Source organism: Atta cephalotes (assembly GCF_000143395.1).
Source record: "Atta cephalotes unplaced genomic scaffold scaffold00025, whole genome shotgun sequence".
NCBI classification, from domain to species: domain Eukaryota; kingdom Metazoa; phylum Arthropoda; class Insecta; order Hymenoptera; family Formicidae; genus Atta; species Atta cephalotes.
Window position 1 is genome coordinate 3,055,634 of NW_012130089.1, and position 24,725 is coordinate 3,080,358.

A 24,725-nucleotide genomic window follows, 5' to 3' on the forward strand; every position below is an offset into this window, starting at 1 on the left:
ATAAAGCCGCAACGCTTTGAGTTATGTGAACACACAAAAGGTTCTGTGAAAGAACTATACACCACTAACAGGAATTTTACTTGTTCATTTTTTTAGTAAAAATTTAATACCTTCATATTTTTTATGATTTGATTTGAATTCTTTATAATAATTTATATAAGATAAAGATATTGCAATAAAACAATTATTAATCAACTATTATCTATTATTAATAACTATTTTATATTACATTTTAAATTAATATATATATATATCATTAATTTAAGATGCAATATAAAATAGCAATGTAAACAAATAAAATTCTGTTAACGGTATACAGTTTATTCATATATTAAATATTCATGCTAGATATCAGTTATTGATATATAGAGAGAAACGCTTGACATATAAGCTTTCATATGTCAAAGGATATCAAGGTACTTAAATAATTAATTCCTTCGTCTGACTTCGAAATCGACAGAATAAAAGCTAGAGAATGTACAGTAGGACACAATTAACAGTATGATAGTCTTAGGGACAATTATGTGACTGATATTAATAATAATTGTAAGATCCCCACTGGTTATAAGGTCCATAAGCCTGTGGTCCACCTTGACCATACTGCCAATTTTGATAATTAGCATAATTGGGGTCTGATGGAGGTGGATACTGCTGATAACCTTGTTGATAGCCGCCTTGACCACCATATTGTCCGCCCTGAAATTGTTGTGGTGATTGATAAGGACCGCTCGGACCGCTGCTATATTGATATGAAGACTGCGAACCCACGGATGGTGAAGGTGGTACATTCGACTGGTCGGTTTTCTTCTTTGGAGGCGAAGAATCGCTGTAATCAGCAAAATAATTTTTTATCGAAATTTCGATATATATTTTATCGATATATATTTCGATATATATATATTTCATAAATGTAAAAAATAAATTATATATTGTGTCAATTTCAAGTAAATGGTACAAACTAAAATATATTAATTATATTTAATAGCAATATTTATATTTTAATCTTTTCATATTAATGTATTTACTGCTCGAATATTCTATTAAAATATTTTCATTATATTCAATTGATTCATATTCAACATTTAAAACTACTTTATAAGATTAATCTCTTTAATAATATCTTTATTTAAGTTTTCTATGGATATTTACGTTTTATTGTCGTCACTCTTCGTCTTCTTTCTCTCTTTCGCTTGCTTGATGCATTTCTGGAATTGTTCGTGGGCCTTCAACACTTGCCGGATGTCAGGACTGAAATCTTCTAGGAATTCTACTTTACGTTGCGCAAAAAGTACTCTTTGTTCAAGATCTGCATGTTCTCTTTCTATAAACATATCCATGTAGCCTACTATTTCTTGAGTATCAACGGGCGTTCGTTGCATTGCCAAATCTATTAATTGCAGATATAGCCTGGGATTGTCTTTATCTTTTTCTGTGGCCTGTATAAAAAATGCAATATATGTTGTGTTAATAAATATATATTAATATTTGAACATAAATCGTCGTAATACATAGTCAAGAGAAAATTAATCTTTAAACGTACCTTCATTAACACCTTAATTGCCTTGTCGACATCATCCTTGACTTTACACAAAAATCGCGCGTATTTTACAGCAATATTATTAGCAATCGTTCTATTCTTGCTGTTGGTAATGTAATTTTCATATAAGATACATGCTTTTTCTAAGTCTCCACGACGGCGTTCCAGGTTTATTCGACGGTACGCCACTTGTAGCATATTTGGTAATACATTATCAATGTTCTCTAATATGGTGGCAGCTGTCTCGAAATTATCTTGACCCTCTTCAAAGATAGCCCATTGTAAGTGCAAATTCGGTTTCTTTGGATGATGTACCATACAAGCTCTCGAATATACATCTCGGATTTTTTCTGTGTTATCTCCTTTCAGCGATTCCAAATAGCGTACAAACTGTACAAATGAAAAAATAAAAATTATGTTATAAGAAATGTTCCTAATTATATGTTTGAAATAACAAAAAGCATACATGTAACAATATTGATTGATGTCTACTTACTCGCATCCAAAATTCATCATAAAGTGCACAAGCTATAAGACACCTCTCGAATAAAATGATTATCCGATTTTGATCCTTTTGTTCAATCTCGAAATCTAGGTACTCCTTCCAGTTTTTCAACTGACACCGTTCCAATGGTTTTACATGGAAATATGGTCTCTTTATCTGTTAATTATACATCATATAATCAGATTATAAACTAATTGTCTTAGATTGTTAACTAATTTGAAAGTGCTTCAAAGTGAAATTAATTAATGAATCCAAATCTTTTAATTTGGAATATACTTTTTTACTTACAACATAAAACATTGTAAAAGATTGACTTCTGTATTACAACGAATCCACATTTACTGCGCGATTAGGTAGAGCTACGGTGAGGGATCGAAATGAGTCAGAACTTTTTTTCCATTTATAGCAGTGAAACAATTCAACGTATTGAAATTAAAAGAAGTCTCATTTTGCTAATAACTAAACTATTAAAGTGTGATCATAATGAATATAATTATAATCAAATATCATGTACCCCTTCTTCGTACGTCCATCTCGCTGCAACCGCATTGACGTTTGCTTTATGCATTTTGCGCCTGCTGCTAATAATCTTCTCACGGATGGCACGAGTCTCCTCATCAGTAGGTGGTACTTCGTGAGGCGGTGGTTCCTCGCCGGGTGGTGCGTCATCTGCAGCGGATGTCGTAGTGGCATCATCTGATTTGAGAAGGGCCTTTACCTCAGCGCGTAAGGCAAGAAAATCGTCCACACTTAAGATACGATTTGGCAAGTTGGACGACACAAATTCCTGGAAGGCTTCGAAGTGGGAGGTGTAACCAAGAGTAGGTGTTGATAATAAACGATCGTACAGCGCTGTCACTCTGCTCAAGCGTTTTCCCTCTGATTCCCATTTTATGTAGCTCTCCCAAAGACGATCCGATCTGGTAAATTGTTATATTATTTTTTCAATATCTGCTAATTGTTTGTTAAAGTACACCTTTATCATTATGAAGAAATCATTCCTTTATTTACTATGAGTACTAAAATCTATTGTTCACGTTACACATACTAGATTTTCAATACTTGCAGTAAATATAACGAAACGCAGTCTGTGTATAGCTAAAATACTAAAGAAATTTATCATCTTTCTATGAGCAAAATAATATGACTTATTTACTACAACATAACTCAAAAAACAAAGTTTTCCAGAAAATGAGTTTCAGAATCATTAAAATATTATAATATTAAGTTTGTTATGCAATTTTGTATAATAATTAATTGTAGGAGGAAGTAAAAGTATATTTCTTTTTAAGTTTAAGTATGTTCATTCTTTTTCTTTATATTTTCGTTTTTTTTTCTGCAAACAATTCAAATGACAATTTTTTGTTATATCGTTGTTGCAGCAAATGAGCGATGTAATACAATGACATATAAGCTGATAAAAATGTGTCTACAAATATATATCTAGAAGAAAATTTTAGATTTGTTACCTAAACTCAAGCCCACAAGCTTGTATGGCTCGTTCGTACTGCTCCCGGAGTTTCTCTTCATCTTTTTCATAGACGGTTTTACAGTGGTTGATGTAATGGAGCCAGAGGTCGACGCTTAGCGAAATAGCTTTCAGACCTTGATCGAATACCTGCGGTAACGGATTCGTGGATCGTATTTAGAACAGTTTACAACTGGGGGACTTATCGGCGGGTAGATCTTATACCTATTTTGCTTTTAGCTTTCGTTAAGCATTACGGTCTTTTTTTAGCAACGTATACTCACATATCGTTCGCGTACTGTAAATAAAGAGATTTAATTAACACAGAGATTGCAGAGCATTGTGCATTCACCTTAAAAGTCAGGGAGTGTTCCGATCTGGGCGCCACAGTGTCTTCCGCCACTCATTCTTGCTCCCATTCTGGCACGTGCACGTGTCCTAAGTCTTTGTCTCTGACTTTGACTTAACACCCAACCCGACATATCTTACTTACATAAAGTAAGAATAGCGCATATATCTTATGCTTAAGAGTTTTACAATACTTTCTGTAGTAAGCTATGTGTACAAATGCTTACAGTAAATATAACATAGTTTTCTTTCATCACGATAAAGGCGCTTCGGAAACAACTAGCCATCTCGCTCGACTTACGTATCGTACGATAGAGTACTTGATGTATTCGATATATCGGTAAGATAGTAAAATATGTAATATAGCATTTTTGTAGATATCGCAGGATATTAATTAAATAAGTAACTATTTTGTAAACGAAGAAAGTCGAATAGGTGCCGCAAGACGTGCTATGCTGTTGGAAGGGAAAACCATATTTATGTGCGTGCACACTGCCCACGCGTCTTCCTAACTCGAGCTATTTTCATTAGATTGCGTTAATTATAATGATATCATATAATGAGAGATAGCCTAACGAACGTAATATACGATCGGACTCACCGTTTGAACATTTTCGGGGTTGCCCTTCTTCTTCTCATAATCGGCGAACTTTCTCCAGTAACCGTAGCAATATGGATAACGCTCCAAGAATTTGGTGTAAGCTTCGCGCGCAGCCTCTGCATCATTCTGTAACAAAAATAACAAAAATCGAATATTCCAATTCATTGAAAAGATTTCTGTATATCACCAGGAATATTATCAGATATTTCTGTAATCACTTGTCAAATACATTTTAATTTGTTTTAGTATATCTTATATTAGATAAGGAAAACAAAAGAATATATACTAAAGCAGCCAGAACTTTAGCGTCTATTCTTTTTGTTTCTTCTGTCTCAACGAAACAATAAAGAAGTGTTTAAGCTCATGAACTAAGTTATTTAATAAGTATAAAAAAAGATAAAAAAATAAAAAGTGTATGATAGGCTGCAATGATATAAATAAGACAATAGATATGAGAAACTATGTCCTCTTTTTAGCTTTTTATATATGCTGAAGAGAATAAATTATATTTCATATTATATAGATTATATATAAAAAAAGAATAATTAACATAGACTGAATCTTGAGTAAAACTTTTAAATAATTGCTTTTAAATAATCTTTTATTTACTTCTTGATCCACGTATTGTAAGAGATACGTCCATCCTGTAAAGTCAGATGGATCTTCATTAACGGCTTTCCAATATTTTTCTAATTCAGGTAATGTTTTCTTTTTTGGCGATGCTGGCTTGATTTCTTGCTTATCTCCCGCTTCTGTATCGCTCGATAAGGCAACCTTTTTTGCCGGTGCCTCGTCATTGTTCTCAGATGTCGGAGAACTGGGATCGTATTCTCCTTCCGCATTTAATTTACGTTTAGCTAAAAATATAAAAGAGGAACATGTAAGAAAATTTCTAGACTGCCATATTTTATGGTACACTATTAAATCTAAAGTGTCAAATTTAACTTGACGTGATGTGAGTCGCCACTGTTCTTACAATATATTTTATACCAAAATAATGGTTATATTTGACATTATATAGTGTCAAATTTAATTGTTTTGATAAAAAAATTAACGATATATTTAATAGGAAGTGGCGACTCACATTAGATTAAATTTGACATTACATTTAACAGTGTAAGGGCGCGTTCATACAGAAAAGAAGAAAGCAACATAGTGGTAGTTAATCAGAATTCGCGTTGATAGTAAACAGTAAAAAAAAAATCGAAATTGTCGACTATCAGCGCGAAGTTCTAATTGGCTGCTTTTCTGCTTTCTGTTAAGATGGAAAGATGAAATGTACTAACTTCCGCCTTCTGCTTTAGTTTTCTTTTCCAATGTTTTTATTGACTTCGCTCCATGCTTTCTCTTCTTATCGCTGTCTGGCGGCAATTCATCTTCAGACACAGATTCAGTTTCGCCTAAGTCTGCTGCACCAGCAACCGGCAGTTCTTCGTCAGAAACGGCTTCAGTCTCTGGTTCCTATGTATTTAAAATTATTTATGTTATCAATCTATGAATTAATTATTATAGAAAGTATTATATAAAACAATAATAAACGATTTATATAAAATCCATTCAGCTGAACATCTTTTCTTCTTTTTTTCTCCAATGTGAACGGTACAAATTCAGCTGAAAAAACTGATCATATATAAAAAAATGTAAATGGAACGCTTCTGACCTTGGCTGCAGCTTCAGTCGGCAACTCGTCCTCTGACACAGCCTCTGTATCAGGTCCAATTTTCTTTGTATCATCTTCAGTTATGTACTCTTGTATTTCTTCAGTTTCTTCGTTTTCTTCGTTTTCAACTGCAGTTATTTCTATACGCGGTAGAGAATCACTTTGTGACACTTCCATTTCGGGTTCTTCTATCTTATCCATCACTGTTTCCACTGCTTCTATAGTTTCCACTGTTTCTACTGTTTCCACATCTTCCGATATTTCTTGCTCGTCAATTTCCATAACTTGGATCCTAGTACCAGTATGCATAGACATGTTCTCTGAACCATCTATCTCCTCTGCCTCTAGAATCTCTTGCGTCATTGTGTTGCCATCTTCATTGATAACTTCTTGAAAATCTATCAATACACGTTGTTGATTCGAGTCATCATTACTGATGTCTTGACCTTCCATTTCAACATCTTGACATTCCAACTGGACGTCTTGACCTTCCACTTCGATGTCTCCACGTTCACCCAGTATCTCTACTTTATCCATACTACTTTCTTCCATAATTATGCCCTCTGATCTTATATTGGAATGCTCCTAAATGAAATAAGTTTTATGAAATATAGTATCATAAAGTGATAAAAAAGTAATGTAATTTTTAGAAACTTGAATATCAATAAAAATGAGAAAAAATATTGCATAAATTATTTACTATTTCTTCAACATCTTGTTCCATTTCTTCATTTTGATCCATATTCATTTCTTGTATATTAGCATCTTCGGAATCCTCCAATTGCAAATGCAACGTGGAAGAATCTTCGTCGCTACGTTGTTCCACAATAACGTCTGTCACACGTTGAACTCCGTTCTCAGGCATACTTTCTATCACCTCCTCTTCCAACATAGATGTAGTCTCTTCCTGCAATGACAATTAGTTGTTTACTATTTTCTTTTCATATTGATTTTCACAAACAAGTTATTCAAATAGATCATATTTATATTGTAGACATAAAATATTGAAAGTTACATTATATGTTCAATCGTTCAATATAGTTATTTAAGTTTATTTATAGTTATTTAAATCAAATAAACATTACATTATTATTGTTCTTCTAATGAAATATATATATATATATATTGGATTAAATGACTTATCCATTCTTCTATAGCTTCAAACATTTACATCAATAGAAAATAAACAGAAAGCTACACTGATGCTCAGCTACTTTGCTTCAATTTTATTGCCAGATGATGAAAATAATATTATTCACTAATGATATTAATCCATGTCAGTGCAATCAATTACAAAAGGTTTGACTCTTACCTCAATTTCTTCAATCTCATGGACCTTTTTGGGAAAGCGCGTTGCTCGGGCGAGAAGCTTCTTCACAGGTGGTTTCTTGGCTACTGTTGTTTTTCGGGCCCGACCCGATCTGGTGCGTCTCACTGAAAAAAATCACAACGAAATATTTACTAATGCTCCAGGTGTATAAGACGCCGTCTCATCGAAATGGCGGTTTCATGGGTTGGGCGGCCGCGCCGGGCGGCACGTCCTTGGAGACAAACAGCTCCTCATCTCCAATGACCTGATGATCGATCACGTATCTCAAAGCTTCTTTCTTTACCTGGTTCGGCCAAAGCGACCTCGGCTTCGTCACCGCTCGCTGAGGACATCGTGCTTTCGCTGCAATTTTCGGAATGTGTGAATCGCAGAACCTCACAGTTACTCAGACAGAATTCAGACGGAAAATGGCGACGCTGGCGACGCAATATTTCCGAAACAGGTTTACCAATAACAGAGAAAAACCTGAGAGAGGCTATGTCTTTTGCTTGTCGCCCGTACATTAGCGCCAGTACGTACATTTTCGATTTAGGAACTACATAGTTACGTATTAGCGATAAAATATCGTAAATAAATGTAATGAGTCTGTACTAAATCATGTTTTAAAAAGTACTCATTTTTTTAAAGTATAATATAAATTATAATGTCTTTATCTCTTCTTCTTCCTAATTAAAATAAATTTTAATTAAAATAGAAAATTGTAAGTTGTTTTTTTTAATAGTCATCATCTGCAATAAATAACGACTAAATACACGTTAACATCATAAAAGCACGATCCGAATATGTACGAGATTTTCCGGAAATAGAGTAACACACGCTCTCAAATTCCGAAACAGACTAAGAGTTTCTACGCGTAGCATTTATATATCTTATTGAAAAGCTAACGGTGATCCAATGAGCGCTCGGATATAGCGGCCACAGCGAGGCCGGCGCTTATTGGCTGGCTTGAGAGTGGTGGGGTTCGAGGTTTATCGGCTCCTATAAATAACGCGTAATTCGTGTTCTCCCGCTTTTGCGATTCGACTAGGAGGTGGAGTTACGTCCCGTAATATTACGTTGAAATAGTTCGCATTTCGCATCCCTGGCTTCGAGTCAATTATGGACCTTTCCTGCGAAAGAAGTATCCTGATCCGAATTCTGATTTCCAGAAATCCTAATTCCTGCAGAGAATAAAACGACGGCTCGAAAGGATCGTTTGAATTATATATTAACAAGGTAAATAATGAATTATTAATATTTTCACACGCGACACGAGAAATGTTAAAATCCGATCACTTTTAGTTCTCAAACAGTTTAAAATATCTTATGTATTAATAAAATATTATAATGTTATTATTAATGTTATTAATATCGCTATGTTTTCAGGGACGTGAAATTTCTAACAATTTAATGTGACACGAAATATAATTAACTTTGTATTTATTTCTTATATCGCGTAATGTAGATCTAGTAGCACATTGATTGTTCGGCGATTTTTTGCGCGAAAAACGACGCCGCTTCATTAACTTGATGAGATCGCGGCGGACACTAGACGAACGAGACGAGTGATATGACAACGCGTCTCGTCCGTCGATCTCCGCCGCGATCTCATTAAAATGGCGAAACAACGTTGTTTTTTGCGCGCTGTCAATTTCATGCATCGTCAAAGTTAACGCGGCGTACTACTTTTGTGAACGAGTATTGCGAAAAATACTTTCGGCGTGTCGTTTAATTGATAAAAAAGCTTATATTATTATTGTACTTTTCTCTTTTCATTTGCAATATGAGCACCAATTTGGTGCTCATATATTACTAATAATTAACTTAAAACGCATATCTCAATATTTGTCCGACTGAAGGTGTATTATGCGAATAATTGGCAAAGCAACTTATCAAATGCCGCGAATATATAGTTATGATATCAATACGCCTGTTCTGGATATGATCCTGAACACAAAAAACATATAAACACAAAGTTAAGAGCAGACGCGTCGTAATGTCGTCCGCGTCGCTTTTGGTACGTGAAGTTGTTCGTGGTCCGCGCCGAAAACGAAACTTTCTCGCTGTCCTAACGCGTTCATGTTTCATTTACAGGACGCGACAGCTTGGAACAGATTGGCTCCGGATGAGATGGCGTCTTTACTGACTTAATAGGTAAGTGAAACTTGCATTTATTTAGTAACTTTTTTTATTCTTTCACTGAAATATTGCATAATAGATATCGTGCGCTGATAGTTCGATCGAACATGCATTTCGCAGTACTTGTTCGATTGAAAACCAAAATATGCATCGCCGCGGCGACGTCGTCGCATCGCTTTTGATGAAATTGATCGCGTAGAGAACGAGTCTCTTTATCATCTTATATTAAATGCAATTCAATGCGTTTTATTTATGAAATATTGCGGATATTAAACGAGTAATTGATATGCTTTGATTTTTCCATTATCATATAAATATGATTAAATACACGTTAAATGTAATTAATATCGAGACTATTGAATAAAATATGACAAAAACACACAATTATTATTCTAGTAAATTGTAATCATAGTTAATTGTAATTAATAATTTATTTGTTTTTTCAAACAGATTTGCACGAAGAAATAGCAATACACAAAAGAATAAGTGAAATAAAAGCCGCAATGACAGGGATGACAGCGCAAAGAATCGTGAGGTGGGCATTTCATAATTAATTAATTTTATTATTTAATATTGGTGAAAGTAATTATTTATATGTGTAATTATTTATATGTAATACAGCATTTTAGATTTATGTAATTGCGTACTGCATATGTATGTAATATAAATAAATAAGACATCAAATAAGATATTTTATATTATTTTTTAAGATTTTTTAAATATTTAGTAAAATATTTATAATTGTGAATAAATATATATAAATATTTCAAAATATTTAAGATATTTATAATTAATATAAAATTCATTTTTCAACTAAATTTTATATCAAAAAGATCAATTTCAAATCACAACTAAAATTACTTGTATACTTGTATACATAAACTTGATTAATAAAATTGTTCTTCAATATTTATTATATTTTAGACATTTTTATTTGAATATATTTATATTACAAATTAGTGTTGTAAGAAGATACTACAATTTCGCTATTGCATATCGTATGAGTGCAATCTAATAAGAGGATTCGTTAACTTGTGAAAGGAAATAAAGAAAGAAATTTAAAAATCTGAAAGAAGGAGGAAACATAGGAAAGGCATTTAGTTACCGGTAGAGCAACTTTATGGAAAGCTTTATTGTTTACTTATAATAAAATTAGCCTTTCCTTCTCATTTATTCGGATTATTTTATTTCAATTTAAAAATAATAATTAGAGAAAACAATTAATCTGAAATATTGAAAAAGTTCATTTTCATGAAGATATATTTTTTGAACAATGAACAACTATTTCAATATTTGATTGAAAAATAAAAAATTCTGTTGGCATAAAAAATATCTTATAAATCATTGATTATTTTGAGCGTTATTTTAATTTATAATTTATCCTTATATGTTACAGAATCATCATAGTTATGGCTGATAACTCTATTAGTACGCATTGGTCGGTGAGTGATAAAATATTTTATTAATGAGGTAATGAATCTTGAAATTGTGTCAGATATGTATTTATATATTTTATAGACATTGTTAGACATTGTTACAATCATATCACACGAGTGAATATCGAATATAACTTCATAGATCCATTGCCTTAAAATGAAAAAATTATAAAACATTGTGACAAATATTTAATCTTGGATTCCTTTTTATTATTTGTGATTTTAATACGGAAAAAATTTGCGTTTCAAAAATTTTCCTGAAATATCTAAAAATTTAGATAGATACAGATTTGAAAATAATTATGTTGTATCATCAAAATAATTATATAGAAAATTTAAATATAATACAGACTGTAAAAAAAGCAAAGCTATACAAAATTTTGATATTTTAGAAACCAGCTCGGGCGTCCTTTTATTTATTTAACTTAATTTTTAGAATATCTGATTAATTTTTAATATTTCATCAAAATCATTCTTTCTGTGTACTACTAAGCCTAAAATTATACACCTCTGTACGAAAATAGATAAAAAAATAGAAAATAAAATTTATTAATGTTTATTCAATAAAAATAATTTTAATAAAATGAAGATTCGAAATTAAATTTTATTGTAGATCTTGTTATAGATAACTATTATTTATTTGTATATTAAAAATAAAGAAATATTTAAATATAAAAAGATATTAAAGTTAAATTCCTCTTTTTTCTGTGGAAATACAAAAAATCAAAACAAACTAATAATACATAAAATTAGAGCATAATAAAAAATAATTTCATATATATATATATGGAAATATATATTATCACAAAATAATTAGATTTTGTTAAATTAAAATTATTGAAATAAAAACACAAAATAAGAAAGAAATAAAGTAAAATTACAAAATCATAAAACAAAATATTGAAAATTTATAAAGTTTTTCTAAAGTTTTGATAAATATTTGCAACATGTAAAATAAAAATAAAGAATTATATTTTGCTAAGGAAAAATTTATTAAATTAGACAGGAATATATATAATTTCTTCCCTCTAATCCCCTTTCTAATACTTTTCCAAGATTAAATATTTTATAAATTGGTGCAAAATAAATAATATATATGTATAATACATATACATAATACACATATGTTTGTATATTTATATTTTCTAATATTATGTGAAATATAAATACTTTCTTATAAAAATAAAAAATATTACAATTATTTTAATTAGTTTAACATATTTGAATTATTATATATGCATATAAACGCGTTGTTACATAAATAATTTTAACTTTTATAGAGTACCAATTTTAACACAATATTTTGTAATTCATTCATCGAATTGATTGTCGAATTGATTTTACAACAAACTAAATAAAATAATGTGACTTGAGATCCTAGACATATTTACATAATGGAAATTTTTAAAATTATTATAATGTTGATATTAAAATTTTCTTATAAAAAAACAGATCTTTGATATTTATAATTAATGTATACTTTTAAAAGATTTTAATGCAAATAATTTTTAAAACATATCGAACAATAAAGAAATATGTACATGGAAAAACACAACTATAAGCGTTGGTACATCACGCGATAAAATGCACACAATATATAAATATCTTATAATTATTACTAAAATTTATTGTAACTTCTTAGATTGCATGTCATTTTTTATTTCTTATTTAACACAATTAAAAAAGTATACTATTAGAGAGATTTTCGGGTACTGATAAACCGACGGAAATTAAATTGAACAAATTAGAGAAAAAATTGTTAATACATATATCATAGATTTATTTTGTCATAGAGAAAAAAAAATTTTTCTTCAAGCTACTATAATGCTCACGCTACTTGAGTACACATAACTTTTAAAATTTGTTCACTTGCTTCTTCACTTGCTCACATTAATGAATATGAGAGATGATAGTATTGAGATTCTCCTAAGTAATTTTAGTGTAGACAATTAAACATCATAATCAGACACACTTATTCACGAATCCAGCTCATTAGATGATTTGACAATACAAATAAAAAAGTACGCATTTATATTACGAAAAATCTATAAATATTACGCGGAAGAAGAGAAGAAATGGCGATGTAAAAACGAAAAAAGAGAAAAAACGAGTTACAAAAGAATAATAATGAGCACACATTATCGTCGATAACGAGTATTACAATATGGAATATGTAAAATAATGAATAGATTCTTTTCTTTTCGATTATCAAATCAGATATATCCAATGTCTATTCATTCAAGATAAATACAAATAGGTTTTTTTACATCGATGAATATATTTATATAAAATATTTCAATTCGATATCGACAACTTAGCACACACTCAATGTATCTTTGAAAGGATTTCCTTAATTTCTATTACAATACAAACATTTCTTATTTCATTTCTTCTTTTTGTAATACTCCTTTCATCACAGCTCTCGTAATCATACAAACAAAGCAGATACTATCAACAATAATGTATGATCCGCATATTTGTTTGAATATACTAAGCAATCTCAATCATTTATACAATTTTAAAATTTCTGTTACCCTATCCAAATTATCACGCTGTAAACTAACTATTATGTTAAGTGTATTACACTATTATAATTACAATTAGTATTATAATATCGATGTTATAATACTATTAATTAGTGTATACTAACATCATGACTAATCATAAGTACAACTTTTTGATGCGTTGCGATAAAAAGAAGCAGGAAATTACGGTGGAAAAATAATAAATTTTAAAACGAACACTCAATTATTCACATGTTGGAAGGATTATTTTTAATTACACTCTCACTCGTTCTTTTTTGAATCTCCTTTTGTAGCATTTCCTTCATCTTAGCTTTTTCAATATCTTATTCCTTTCGTAAATTTTCTTTAATTTTTCGTGTGTCATTTAACATTTCTGTTGCAGCTTCCTGGCACGTGTAATAAACGATGCGTTATTCGGAAATATTTTTGGATTTTACGGTTTTACTCGAAATTTGTAGAAATACGGGATATGGTCCAGGTAATGAGATCGTTGCAATACGTGCTCAATTCTTGTCACGTTTACCGGTCTGTCGAGCTCATCTCGTAAGATCAGCGTCCAGCAAGCCGATAAGCCGATGTATTAACCACGATTAACGCACGAGGGATGTGGGCAATAGCGCCCCAGAAAGTGGATTGCCTCACGTCGCGTCTATCAGCCGCGTGATTTGCACACTTGATGTGACACATACTATTGTGGTTCGCAGAGTATTGTGGTTATGAAGACTTCGTCGACGTTAGACGCGTATCAAATGTGATACGAGAAGCTGATCATATTCGCAATGATCTCACTATCGGTGCCGTGTCTATTAAATCGAGCATATTACATCGATTACACTTCGTTTGCTCAATCCGCACTTTTGTTTTGCACGTGCCACGGAAGAACTGCAACAAAGACGAAGTGATTCACTACAAATTGATAAGATTTTTATATGTGTAAAATGCGATATTAGAGATTTAATGCAGAATTATAGAATTTTTTATATTAGTAGTATGGTAACCTATTTTTTATAATTAATTTTTTGTGTTTGAAAATATTTATAGTCGCTGTAATTAATTTATGTCGAAGTCATTACTACCCGGAAACTGGATGTAATACATGAAGTTCTGATTTAAATTCTGTGTTTGTAATAGAAACTTTTTGATTTTCTGCAATGCGATAAAGAAATGTCCCATCATGAAAATATTATTATATTTTTTTCATCTATATCTTTTCAAGGTTTTTATTTTTCACTTATATTTTTTGTTTTCTTCATAGATTACTCAGCAATTATAATTTTAAAAATTATAATTCCTGTAATGCAATTACCCTTCATATTATTTACTTTTTTTGCCCACATTTTGTTTTTATATTGCCATTTCTTTGTTTCGTCAGTTTTTTTTATGTTCCTTCTTCATAATCGATTAATTATTTTATTAGTTTTTCCTCACAGTTGAATTATTTACACTTTTACAGCTTTATAAGTTATGTTACCACACACATTACCGTACACATTAAATAATAATAAATAGTAAATGAATTTGAACACATGAATTTTATGAGTGACTGTGAACATTTTTCTTTATTTATGTACTTGCATGCCGTTATATTCTAAATATTCTAATAGGCGGAGTATTTGAATGATTTTCTTTTTTTTTCTTATTCTTAATTTTAAAATTTTCTCCTCTCTTGCATTGTTGTCTTACTTCCGGTTTTGTTGCTGGTAAGTAACAGCTTTGTAATAGCAATTTTGCTGACGTCTAATCATTTGCAAGCTACTATTTATTATTGACTATTGTATTATATTTTATTTTATTTCATTTTTTTTATGTCTACTATAATTTATTGTATATTTTATGTCTATTACTTTATTAACATGTAGTCTTTTTCATAGTGCTTTGCAATGAATTAAATTAAATTAAATTTTTTGCTGTTTTTTTGTATAATTTGTTTTACAATATAATGTACATATTTTTAATATACTATATTGTGTGAAAAAGTAATCTTGATCAAATAAGAAATACTATCATATATTCATATCCACGCATGGATTTGTAGATAGTTATATTTATTTGTGCAGTAATAATTATTATATTACATATAATAATTAATGTATATATAATCAGTTATTATATTATAGTAAAGCGCGAAACATTTGTTTCTTTGGGATCTCATGTTATTTATTTTATGTATTTTGTTTGATGTACTTTGAAAATGCGTATGTATTTTTATATTGTCATGATCAGTTTTGCGTTGAAAAATGTACTATTATTTTACTATATATTGATTTTTTTATTACTTAGAATTTTATTAGCTTTATTGTAACATACGAGCAATAGACATATACATTGACTTGCGTATTTAATTTGAATCGAACGTCAACATAATATTGTCAATGATAATAATCGACTAAATAAGGATTTTTTTTCTTTTTGATTTTTGGTCAAAATGCAATTATATTATGGCCAGATTCAACTAAGATAAGTTCAATTTGATCCGAAGAAGGAAAAAGCAATATGACACAAAGAATAAGGTAAGTGGTCAATATTGATCACATGATGTATAAGGTAATGTACAAAGTAGTTTATTTATTTGCTTAATTTTTTTTTATTTTCTCATGTATATTTTTCCCTTTTTTGTCATATATGTGCGAGATTGAAAATATCTTATTTAAATTCTAATCGAGCACGTATTGAAACTGCAATTCTTCTCAGATGTCTTGCTCGGGTAGATTTCGAGTATCCTGCTGGATTCACTAATAGAGAATTAATAACTCGCATATCGCGTATCGGTTTTAATTAAAGATTTTCTTTATTAAGTTAAAATATACGATATATAAAAAAATGGATAGAAGAAAATGTGGACAAATAGAAATATAGATTGGAATACAAGTAGGTAGGAATTAGGAACAGATGGAGATTATAATTTTATAAGATTGAAAAATTGTATGTATAGACAAAATAATAATTTAAATATAATAATAATAAATATGAGGATATATTTATTATTATTATATAATAATTATTATATTAAATATTGAATAATTTTATATTATTTGAATGTAATAATAACAGAGATAATATTGTATTTATCGTTGTTATATTTATAATATCAATTAAAAATTATGTTATTCATTTTTAATGAATTTTTAAAGAGATATTATAGCATATTATTGTAAATACTACATTATATGTATTATATTTGTAATTCATGTAATAATAATGTTATGTTATGTGTATGTTATTGTACATACTATGTAATTTATGACATTTATGTGATAATAATTGTAAATAATGTTGATTATTGTAATCGGATGCGTTCAATAAGACAGAGATCAAAGCATATTTGATAAACATTCATTTTGAGAAATTTTTAAAAATGTTTTTGTTAGATATATCAAAAGATTATTAATAAATTTGGTACATATTTTATTCAAAATTTCATATTAATGGTTATAGTTTTTGTAGTATATCTATTATAACACATAATTATAGATGTAACTGTGGTGTGTGTGTGTGTGTGTGTGTGTGTGTGTGTGTGTGTGTGTGTGTGTGTGTGTGTGTGTGTGTGTGTGTGTGTGTGTGTGTGTGTGTGTGTGTACAATATTTATCCGCAAAATTTTTTCATATTTGATCTGACTCTTACAATGAAACATATTCAAAAAATATATTAAATATTTATTAAACGAATTCTTAAATTATATTTTGTATTAAATCTGTATTAAATATGTTTAATCGTTTAAAAATTATGAAAATATCGCGTTATTTTCACATTTATAGATTCGATCGCTTTCTCGACAGTGAAGCTGCCCTTGTGTTAAGTGGATTAGTAAATTTTGTACCGACGAATCGAATCGTAGTGATTTTTAACATGGAAAGACAACATTCGTCATTTTCTATGGAATCCATCCGAAATATCTAGTTCAGTGCCTCGATGAATCTGAAGATTTTCGTTACAGGATTGAAATTAATCTTGATTCTTTTTTAAAATCCCTAGGAGCTGTGATTTCGACAAGTTAACAAAAGCAACAATGTAGTTTAATTAATGTTTTTTTAAATTGAATCGCGAAATTAATTAAATAATTTCTTAAGAGAAGAGTTTATACTTTATTTAAATATTCTTCCATTAATTAATACAAAATATTAATGTTGCTTTGACAATAAAAAGATTTAGCGGATTGAATATAGCAATTGTTATAAAAAAGAATGAATTACATTAAATAAACTAAAATCACAAGTTTGACGATTTCTTTGAGAAAAAAATATGATTATAAATGAATATATTTTTTTTATTTTAATCTTTAATTTTAATTTTTTTTTAAATTATTTTTAGGAACTGGACATCCCTCTATTCCAGAATGTTAATTAATTTTTACATATTCCAGAACATTTATTTAATTTTTAAATATTTTAGGTTGTTTTATATAATAAAATACATACGTAGTGTATATATTATGTAAGGAATTTTTAATTCTTATTCATCTAATAAATTTTTTCAAAAAAATTTATACTTATTTCAATAAATTATTATAATGATATAATGAACATAACTAAAAATGTGTAGTACTTAATAAATTCGAGACGAATCGATTGGGTACTCCGATATCAGTAAGATTTTGATAATTTTTAATTATCTAAGTGTTATATTTAATATTTAGCTAAGCTTTTTTTTTTGACTACATTTGCTGAAATGTTATAGAAAAATAAAAAACGACATGAATCTTATTCCACTAAATATTTGATTATGAAATTATGATGTCTTGTTATCGATTCGATTCGCCTCGAACAGTCGATACCTGAGAATTTTTGTACTCACACATTTAATAAATTATAATAAAAATATACGTATTTTATTATTTCAAAATGTAATCATTTGTAATCACTTTTTGATATCATTCTATCCATGTTTTTTAAAAATAAAAAGATGTATTTAATAATGGAAAAATATATTTTCTCGCGCAAATCTTGCTCCCATATATCAAAAAACTGATGAATATCGATTAAATTATCATCAAAATTTTGGAAATTGCATTATGCAAAGAGGTGGGATAAAAGATAACGATTGTTAATACTCAACGAAACACTTAATTTTCCTTTGTGGATTAATCCCATGGAACTCAAAATAAAGTAGAACTCATTTTCTAGCATGTATAGATGCGTTCTTCTTTGTATCGGATACCACTCAAAATGTTATTCAGTGGAGGGACTTGATTTGATCGAATTGTTGCTGGTTATCCTCTATTGAACGCGATCTTTGATAAAGTAAAACGGGAATTAAAATTTATAGACGCGATTAAATATATTATCTGATGTATTTGATTATATTATTAAAATAGATGCGATATTGCAAAATCTTATCTAATATATATCTTTTGATATATATTATCGTGTAGAGAAATAATAATAAATATAATTATATGAGCTTTGAAACGGGAATAAAAATTATTTATTAGAATTGTGTACTAGAATTGATGAGATTATTTGTCACATATTTTTTTATTTGATCATTGTCGTATACTAAAGCTTTGCTTATTTTTTGTTTGTGCATTTTGTTTGAATCTTGTGAAAATGTAATTTCGGTAAAATGTCAATAATAACTGACATTCTTTTTAGTTGAAAGATATATATAATAAATTTATTAACATTCTTTTTTTGGTCTTGGTTACTTATATAAATTAAATTAAGTTATATACTTTATTGCTATCGATTAATAAGAAACGTTACGTAATAATCATTTGTCGATCATATTCACATATTTCACATTGCATCACATAAAATATAAAATTGTTTTATTATACGCATTCCGAACATTTTGTATGCAATTTTACATCACAAAGATATTTTACATGTATTCTTGTTGCATATTATGTTATATCAATGTTATAATATAATTCTTTTATATTATGTTATATGTAATGTAAAAGAAATTATATATAGAATATATAATATAAATAACAAAAATGTGAAAAAAATCGTAAAATGAAGTAATTTTAGTTTAATCGAAATATCATTTACTCAAATTTTGAAAAATGCCTAAGAAAGTATCCAAAATTGTTTTTATGATTTTTTATGTTTAGATTTTGATATGTGCGTTGTTTGAGCATTGTCAAAATTTCTGTCAAAGTTATCCCGACTTTTCAAACTTTATTTTAGAGCAGTATGATGTGTAAATCCTGAAATACAATAAGTGCAATAAGTCTTAAGAAACTGAATAATCATAGTCGATTGTGAGAAGAATATTCGGTGAATTGGAAATTTTTATAAGAGGGTTATTGTACCTCTTGTGTTTCAGATCTAAAGAAAAGAGGATCGCCAAATCGAAATCGGCGGGAGTGCTGGAGAGCTTCTACAAGGTTAATCCGCTTTTATCAGATGAAATTTTTATCTCAAGATATTGCTTTATTTATAAAAGAAATTATAAAATATAATTTAGATAGAATGCATGTAATGATATTGTAATGATATTCGATAAAAACAGAATAGCCTTATAAAATGACTTGATAAACTATTATATATTGTACTATTATTATTATATTGTAATTTTATATGTATAATTTTTCTAGATCGGATTCGGCGGGGGTGGAGGGCTTCTATAAGATTGGTCTTTTATCAAATAAAATTTGAATTTAAATTAATTTAAATTAATTAAAAAAATATTACTTCATTTTTATAAAGGAAATTGTAAAATCTTAGATAGAATGTATAATAATTATAATGATATTCGATAAATGCGGTATTCGATAAATGGTAAAGTAACCTTATAAAAACTTAACTAAACTATTATATATTTGTAATTTTATATTTTATTTTTTAAATTATAACTTATACGGAGTGCATTGTATTTTAATATAAAAGAAAGTATTATACAAAATAAATTGTACGAATGAAAAATGTTAAATTAAAAAATGAAAACGTATGTGTCCAAAGTAGAATTAGAATATTCTTGCATTACTGTTACTTTTGTAATAATGATTTTGTAATAATGATTTAGTAATAACGTTGCAATTTTTTATGACAGTAATTATAACGTCAGAATTTTTGAAAAGTAACTCGTTATTTATTGAAAAAATAATTCGTTATATTAGTCGTATACGTGACGAGTAATGAATACGTATTACGTATTAGTAGTGCATTATTTTTTATTAATAAAATAACGAGTTATATATTTTTCAATAAATAATACGTATAATTTAATAACAAATTACTTTTCAAAAATGACTTTCCCAACTTTAGTCTTTATTACCGTTGTAAAAAATTGTAATGTTATTACCAATTCGTAATGATAATGATCTTTAATGCATCATTTTGATTCCCATAGTTCAAAGAGGACTGCCGATTAGAATTGGGGGTGGTGAAGAGCCTCTACAAGCAATTTTTGTTTATTGCCAGATTATCTAAAAACTGTATAAGTAATTTTATTGTAATATATTTTATTGCATATTATGTTGTAGCAAAAAAAAAAGGAAAAAGAAAGAATTCAGAAAGTATATAGTTTATATTGGACAAGTTCAAATTGGCAAAGCGGTTAGGTTTGCTTGCCAAATAATTAAACATTATTGATTGATCTATAAAAAAAACGGTATTTTTCTTTCGAACTGAATATCATCGGAAATATAAAAGATGGGATAAAAATTTTTAAGCAACAGTTGATTTCAAAAGTAGGACTTTAAAGCTGTGGAAAAAATTTTTATTTTTTTTTGTTTAACAAAATATACTCATTATCTATTTTTTTCAAATTAAACAATTTTTTTTATCGAATTAAAGATTATTTTTTCTGACTTCAACTATGTAAAAAATTTTTAATTTTTTTTGTTTAACAATATACTCCCATCATCCAGTTTTCTTAAATTAAAAAATGTTTTTTATCAAATTAAAGAGTATTTTTTCTGAATTCAACTATGTATAATAAAGTTATATTACAACCCAGTAAACATCAATTAACAATAATATAACAACAATGTTAATTTCTCACTAAACAATATAAATGAAATATAATACATGTGTTATATTGTTGAGTGGGAAATTATAATATCACTGTTATATATTATTGTTAATTGATGTTTACTGGAAACATATCATTTTCCAGAATTCATTATAAACGCTTTCTCCGTATACACTATCCGGGCTCATGTGCGTAAGTGATTGTCGTTGAAACAATAAGATATATAAACCGATGAATAAGGAAATTAACGTAATTAATATTTTTAGTATTACAGATTGTAAATAACATTAAAAATTATTTAGTTTTTATTACTTCTCTTTAAAGTAAGTAAAACTTTTATTCTTTATTCATCTCTGTACATTATTTCTTTATAATGTCTTAAGATTATTCTCTTAAAGTTATTTTTAGTATAAACTTTAATATCTTATTTGTCGTTTACATAATAATTTTTAAATGTACTTACAATAAAATAATCTTTAAATGTTTATACCTTAAATTTATATGTCGCACGTATCATTTACTCATTATACTCATTATAATAATGATGAAAAAATGTTTTAAACATGATTTTTTGCATGAATATTTTACTACAGCTATATTATTGCAACTCTCGATATGTTGTTGAAATTTTTTCAAAATTAAATTTACTGGATTTTCAAATTCTTCTGGTCTTTCGTTTACATAACCACTTTTAAACTACGAATAGTACGAATAGTACGTGTGATATCGGGGATGACAATTAATTGTGTATCAGAGATTACATTTTTATTATATTATTTTGTTCATGCAAATTTATATTACTTTCCAATAATAAAATATCTAAATAATATCTAAAAATCTTTTAGCAAAATTTTTCCAAATTTTGAATCCGTGAACATATAATGGTTGTATTTTCTCTGTAGTGCCTTTTAGTATAATCATAGTAGTAATATGTTTTCCTGCAGATGTCAATCTGAAATGATATTGGGATAATGTCCAGTCCATGAATCGATAAGAAGAACGCTATTAGAAGCAAAATAAGCTTCTTCTAACCACCATTTTAAAATGATCTGTAAGAAATATAAATATTAAATTAATAATTTTTGTATAACTGTGTTATTAGATTCTTAAATAAAATAAAAAATATAAAATATTGTATATCATAGGAATGTCATAGAAATTACATTATTTCGTTTATGCAATTTATATTTTAATAGTAGAACAGTATCTGAAAATCTGTTATAAAAGGAAATTTATTTAATTACCTGAAGTCATTTTAAAATGATCTGTAAGAAATATAAATGTTAAATTAATAACTTTTGTGTGACTGTTATTAGATTCTTAAATAAAATATAAAATATATCATAGGAATGAGTTATAAAAGGAAATTTATTTAATTACCTGAAGTCATTTTATTAGATGTCAACGCTTTTATGACAACATTTATTGGTAAACAAAATTTCTTGTACTCTTGATCCAAATCTATTATTGGCTTCTTTTAAAACACTGAATAAAGGTGACAGTAAATTTCCATTTCACATATTATTTATTGTGCATGAGTGTGTGAGGATGATATAGATTTTGGACGACACGCTCTACTTTTTTTACTCTTTAATAAGATAATGATCTTCCAGAATAAATTTCCAATTGAAAACCACTTTGATCAGAATTAAAAACATTTTCTAATCCAAACTGATCGATAAGTAGTTTCACTGTTTTCAGAAAATCATTGGCTGTTTTTTGCAAATTAAATTTTCTATTGCTTTTTTAGTTACAAATTTTATAATTTTTCTTGAAATAATTTAGTGAGATTTCTTGAATCTTGATACCCAACCATGAAATGCTTTAAATACAGGATTTAAATTTCCTATTTCTTCTTGTAAAGCCTTTTTAGATTGAACTATGAATCCTGATCCAACAGCTGTAGTAAATTTATCATGCGTAAATTTAGAGATGTAAGATAATATACGATTTCCACCTGATTGTAATTATTTTTCCCAACGTTTTAATTGATGTTCAGATGAAACTCTTCTACATTTATTTTGTACTAATTTAGAGGATGATTTCTTTTTTTGTTGTTATTGTTTTCCTTATTGTCTCATTTCCAATATTCAACAGCTCGTCTTGTATAAGAACTGTCAAAGTCATCATTTGAACATTTGAGGACGAGAATTAAAATTGTCTTCATTCCATGTTTCTTCATCATCTTCATTATTTCAAAATTATATAATTTATCAAGTTCTTGATAATCAAGAGAGATTCCTTTTGTTACTTTTCAATTCATTATAATGAAAAATGCTATATCCAGCAATAATTTGATTTTAATTCTATTTCTGCTTCAGTTACTAGTATTCCTGAGTTAGATATATTGAACTTACAGAAACTTAAAGTCCGATAACATTAAGCGGATTAATAGTTATTTCCAAAGATGAACTTTGCTTTATATTCTAATATAATAACAATTTAACAAATTGCACAGATATGATTATAGCGAAACAACTGACTGAATGTAAAATTGCTATATGAATATATTGTTCATTTATCATATTCTTGAATGTAAACTTATATCATAAAAATTATCACACACTTATTATCACTGATTGCGTTCAGCAGAGAGCAGTTTTGCAATACATTGCAATATTATTTTTGAGAAATATGTCACGATTCTAATACGATACATGGCTTTTACAAAGTTATATCTTATATCACAAATTCTTCAGATGTGATATTTTCCAATTCAGTTAACTTCTAAATGCGACAATTTCCAAATTCATTTTTCAAAAATTTAATTTCAGATAATAATTTTTTATTATAAGAAGATGGATTTCAAATAAAATTTTTATTTTAATTTTATTTATGGAAAAAATTATTATTTCGACGATAATTATTTACGTACATGAGCACGGATAGCGTATACGAAAATGTTTTATAATTAATTCTCGAAAATATGTTATAATATAACTTTAATATACATAGTTAAATTTGAAAAAAAAATTTTTAACTCTATAAAAAAAATTATATTAGAATTAAGAAAACTGTGGCATATATTGTTAAACAAAAAACTAAAAAAAATTTGTTTCTTCACAACTTTCGTACTCTTGTTGTTTAAAAAATTTTTTTCATCTTTTATATTTCCGACGGTATTCAGCTCAAAAGAAAAATACTGTTTTTTTTCCAAAGAGATGTTTAAACATGAGTTAGTATATATATATATATATATATATATATATATATATATATATATAATATATNTNTTATTATTTATTTATTAACTAATATAATTAGTTACTAAGGTAACGA

General features: G+C 28.1%; 1 protein-coding gene and 1 long non-coding RNA gene across 2 annotated transcripts; one reads left to right on the forward strand and one right to left on the reverse strand.

Annotated features, from left to right (window-relative positions):
* Positions 1-534: 534 nt before the first annotated feature.
* LOC105620306 (pre-mRNA-processing factor 39) lies at positions 535-7,781 on the reverse strand. The gene is made up of 13 exons (XM_012201810.1): positions 7,733-7,781; positions 7,432-7,553; positions 6,820-7,026; positions 6,120-6,704; positions 5,746-5,920; positions 5,069-5,316; positions 4,460-4,585; positions 3,512-3,660; positions 2,557-2,962; positions 2,034-2,198; positions 1,541-1,927; positions 1,150-1,436; positions 535-826 (listed from the first exon to the last, which is right to left on the reverse strand). Exons 1-13 carry the CDS (start codon positions 7,779-7,781, stop codon positions 535-537), a joined length of 3,198 nt encoding a protein of 1,065 aa, XP_012057200.1.
* Positions 7,782-9,571: 1,790 nt separating this feature from the next.
* Positions 9,572-20,012, forward strand: LOC105620307. The gene is made up of 5 exons (XR_001046494.1): positions 9,572-9,582; positions 10,018-10,102; positions 10,964-11,009; positions 15,975-16,038; positions 19,797-20,012. It is a non-coding gene; the product is annotated as an uncharacterized LOC105620307 (long non-coding RNA).
* The last annotated feature ends 4,713 nt before the right edge of the window (positions 20,013-24,725 follow it).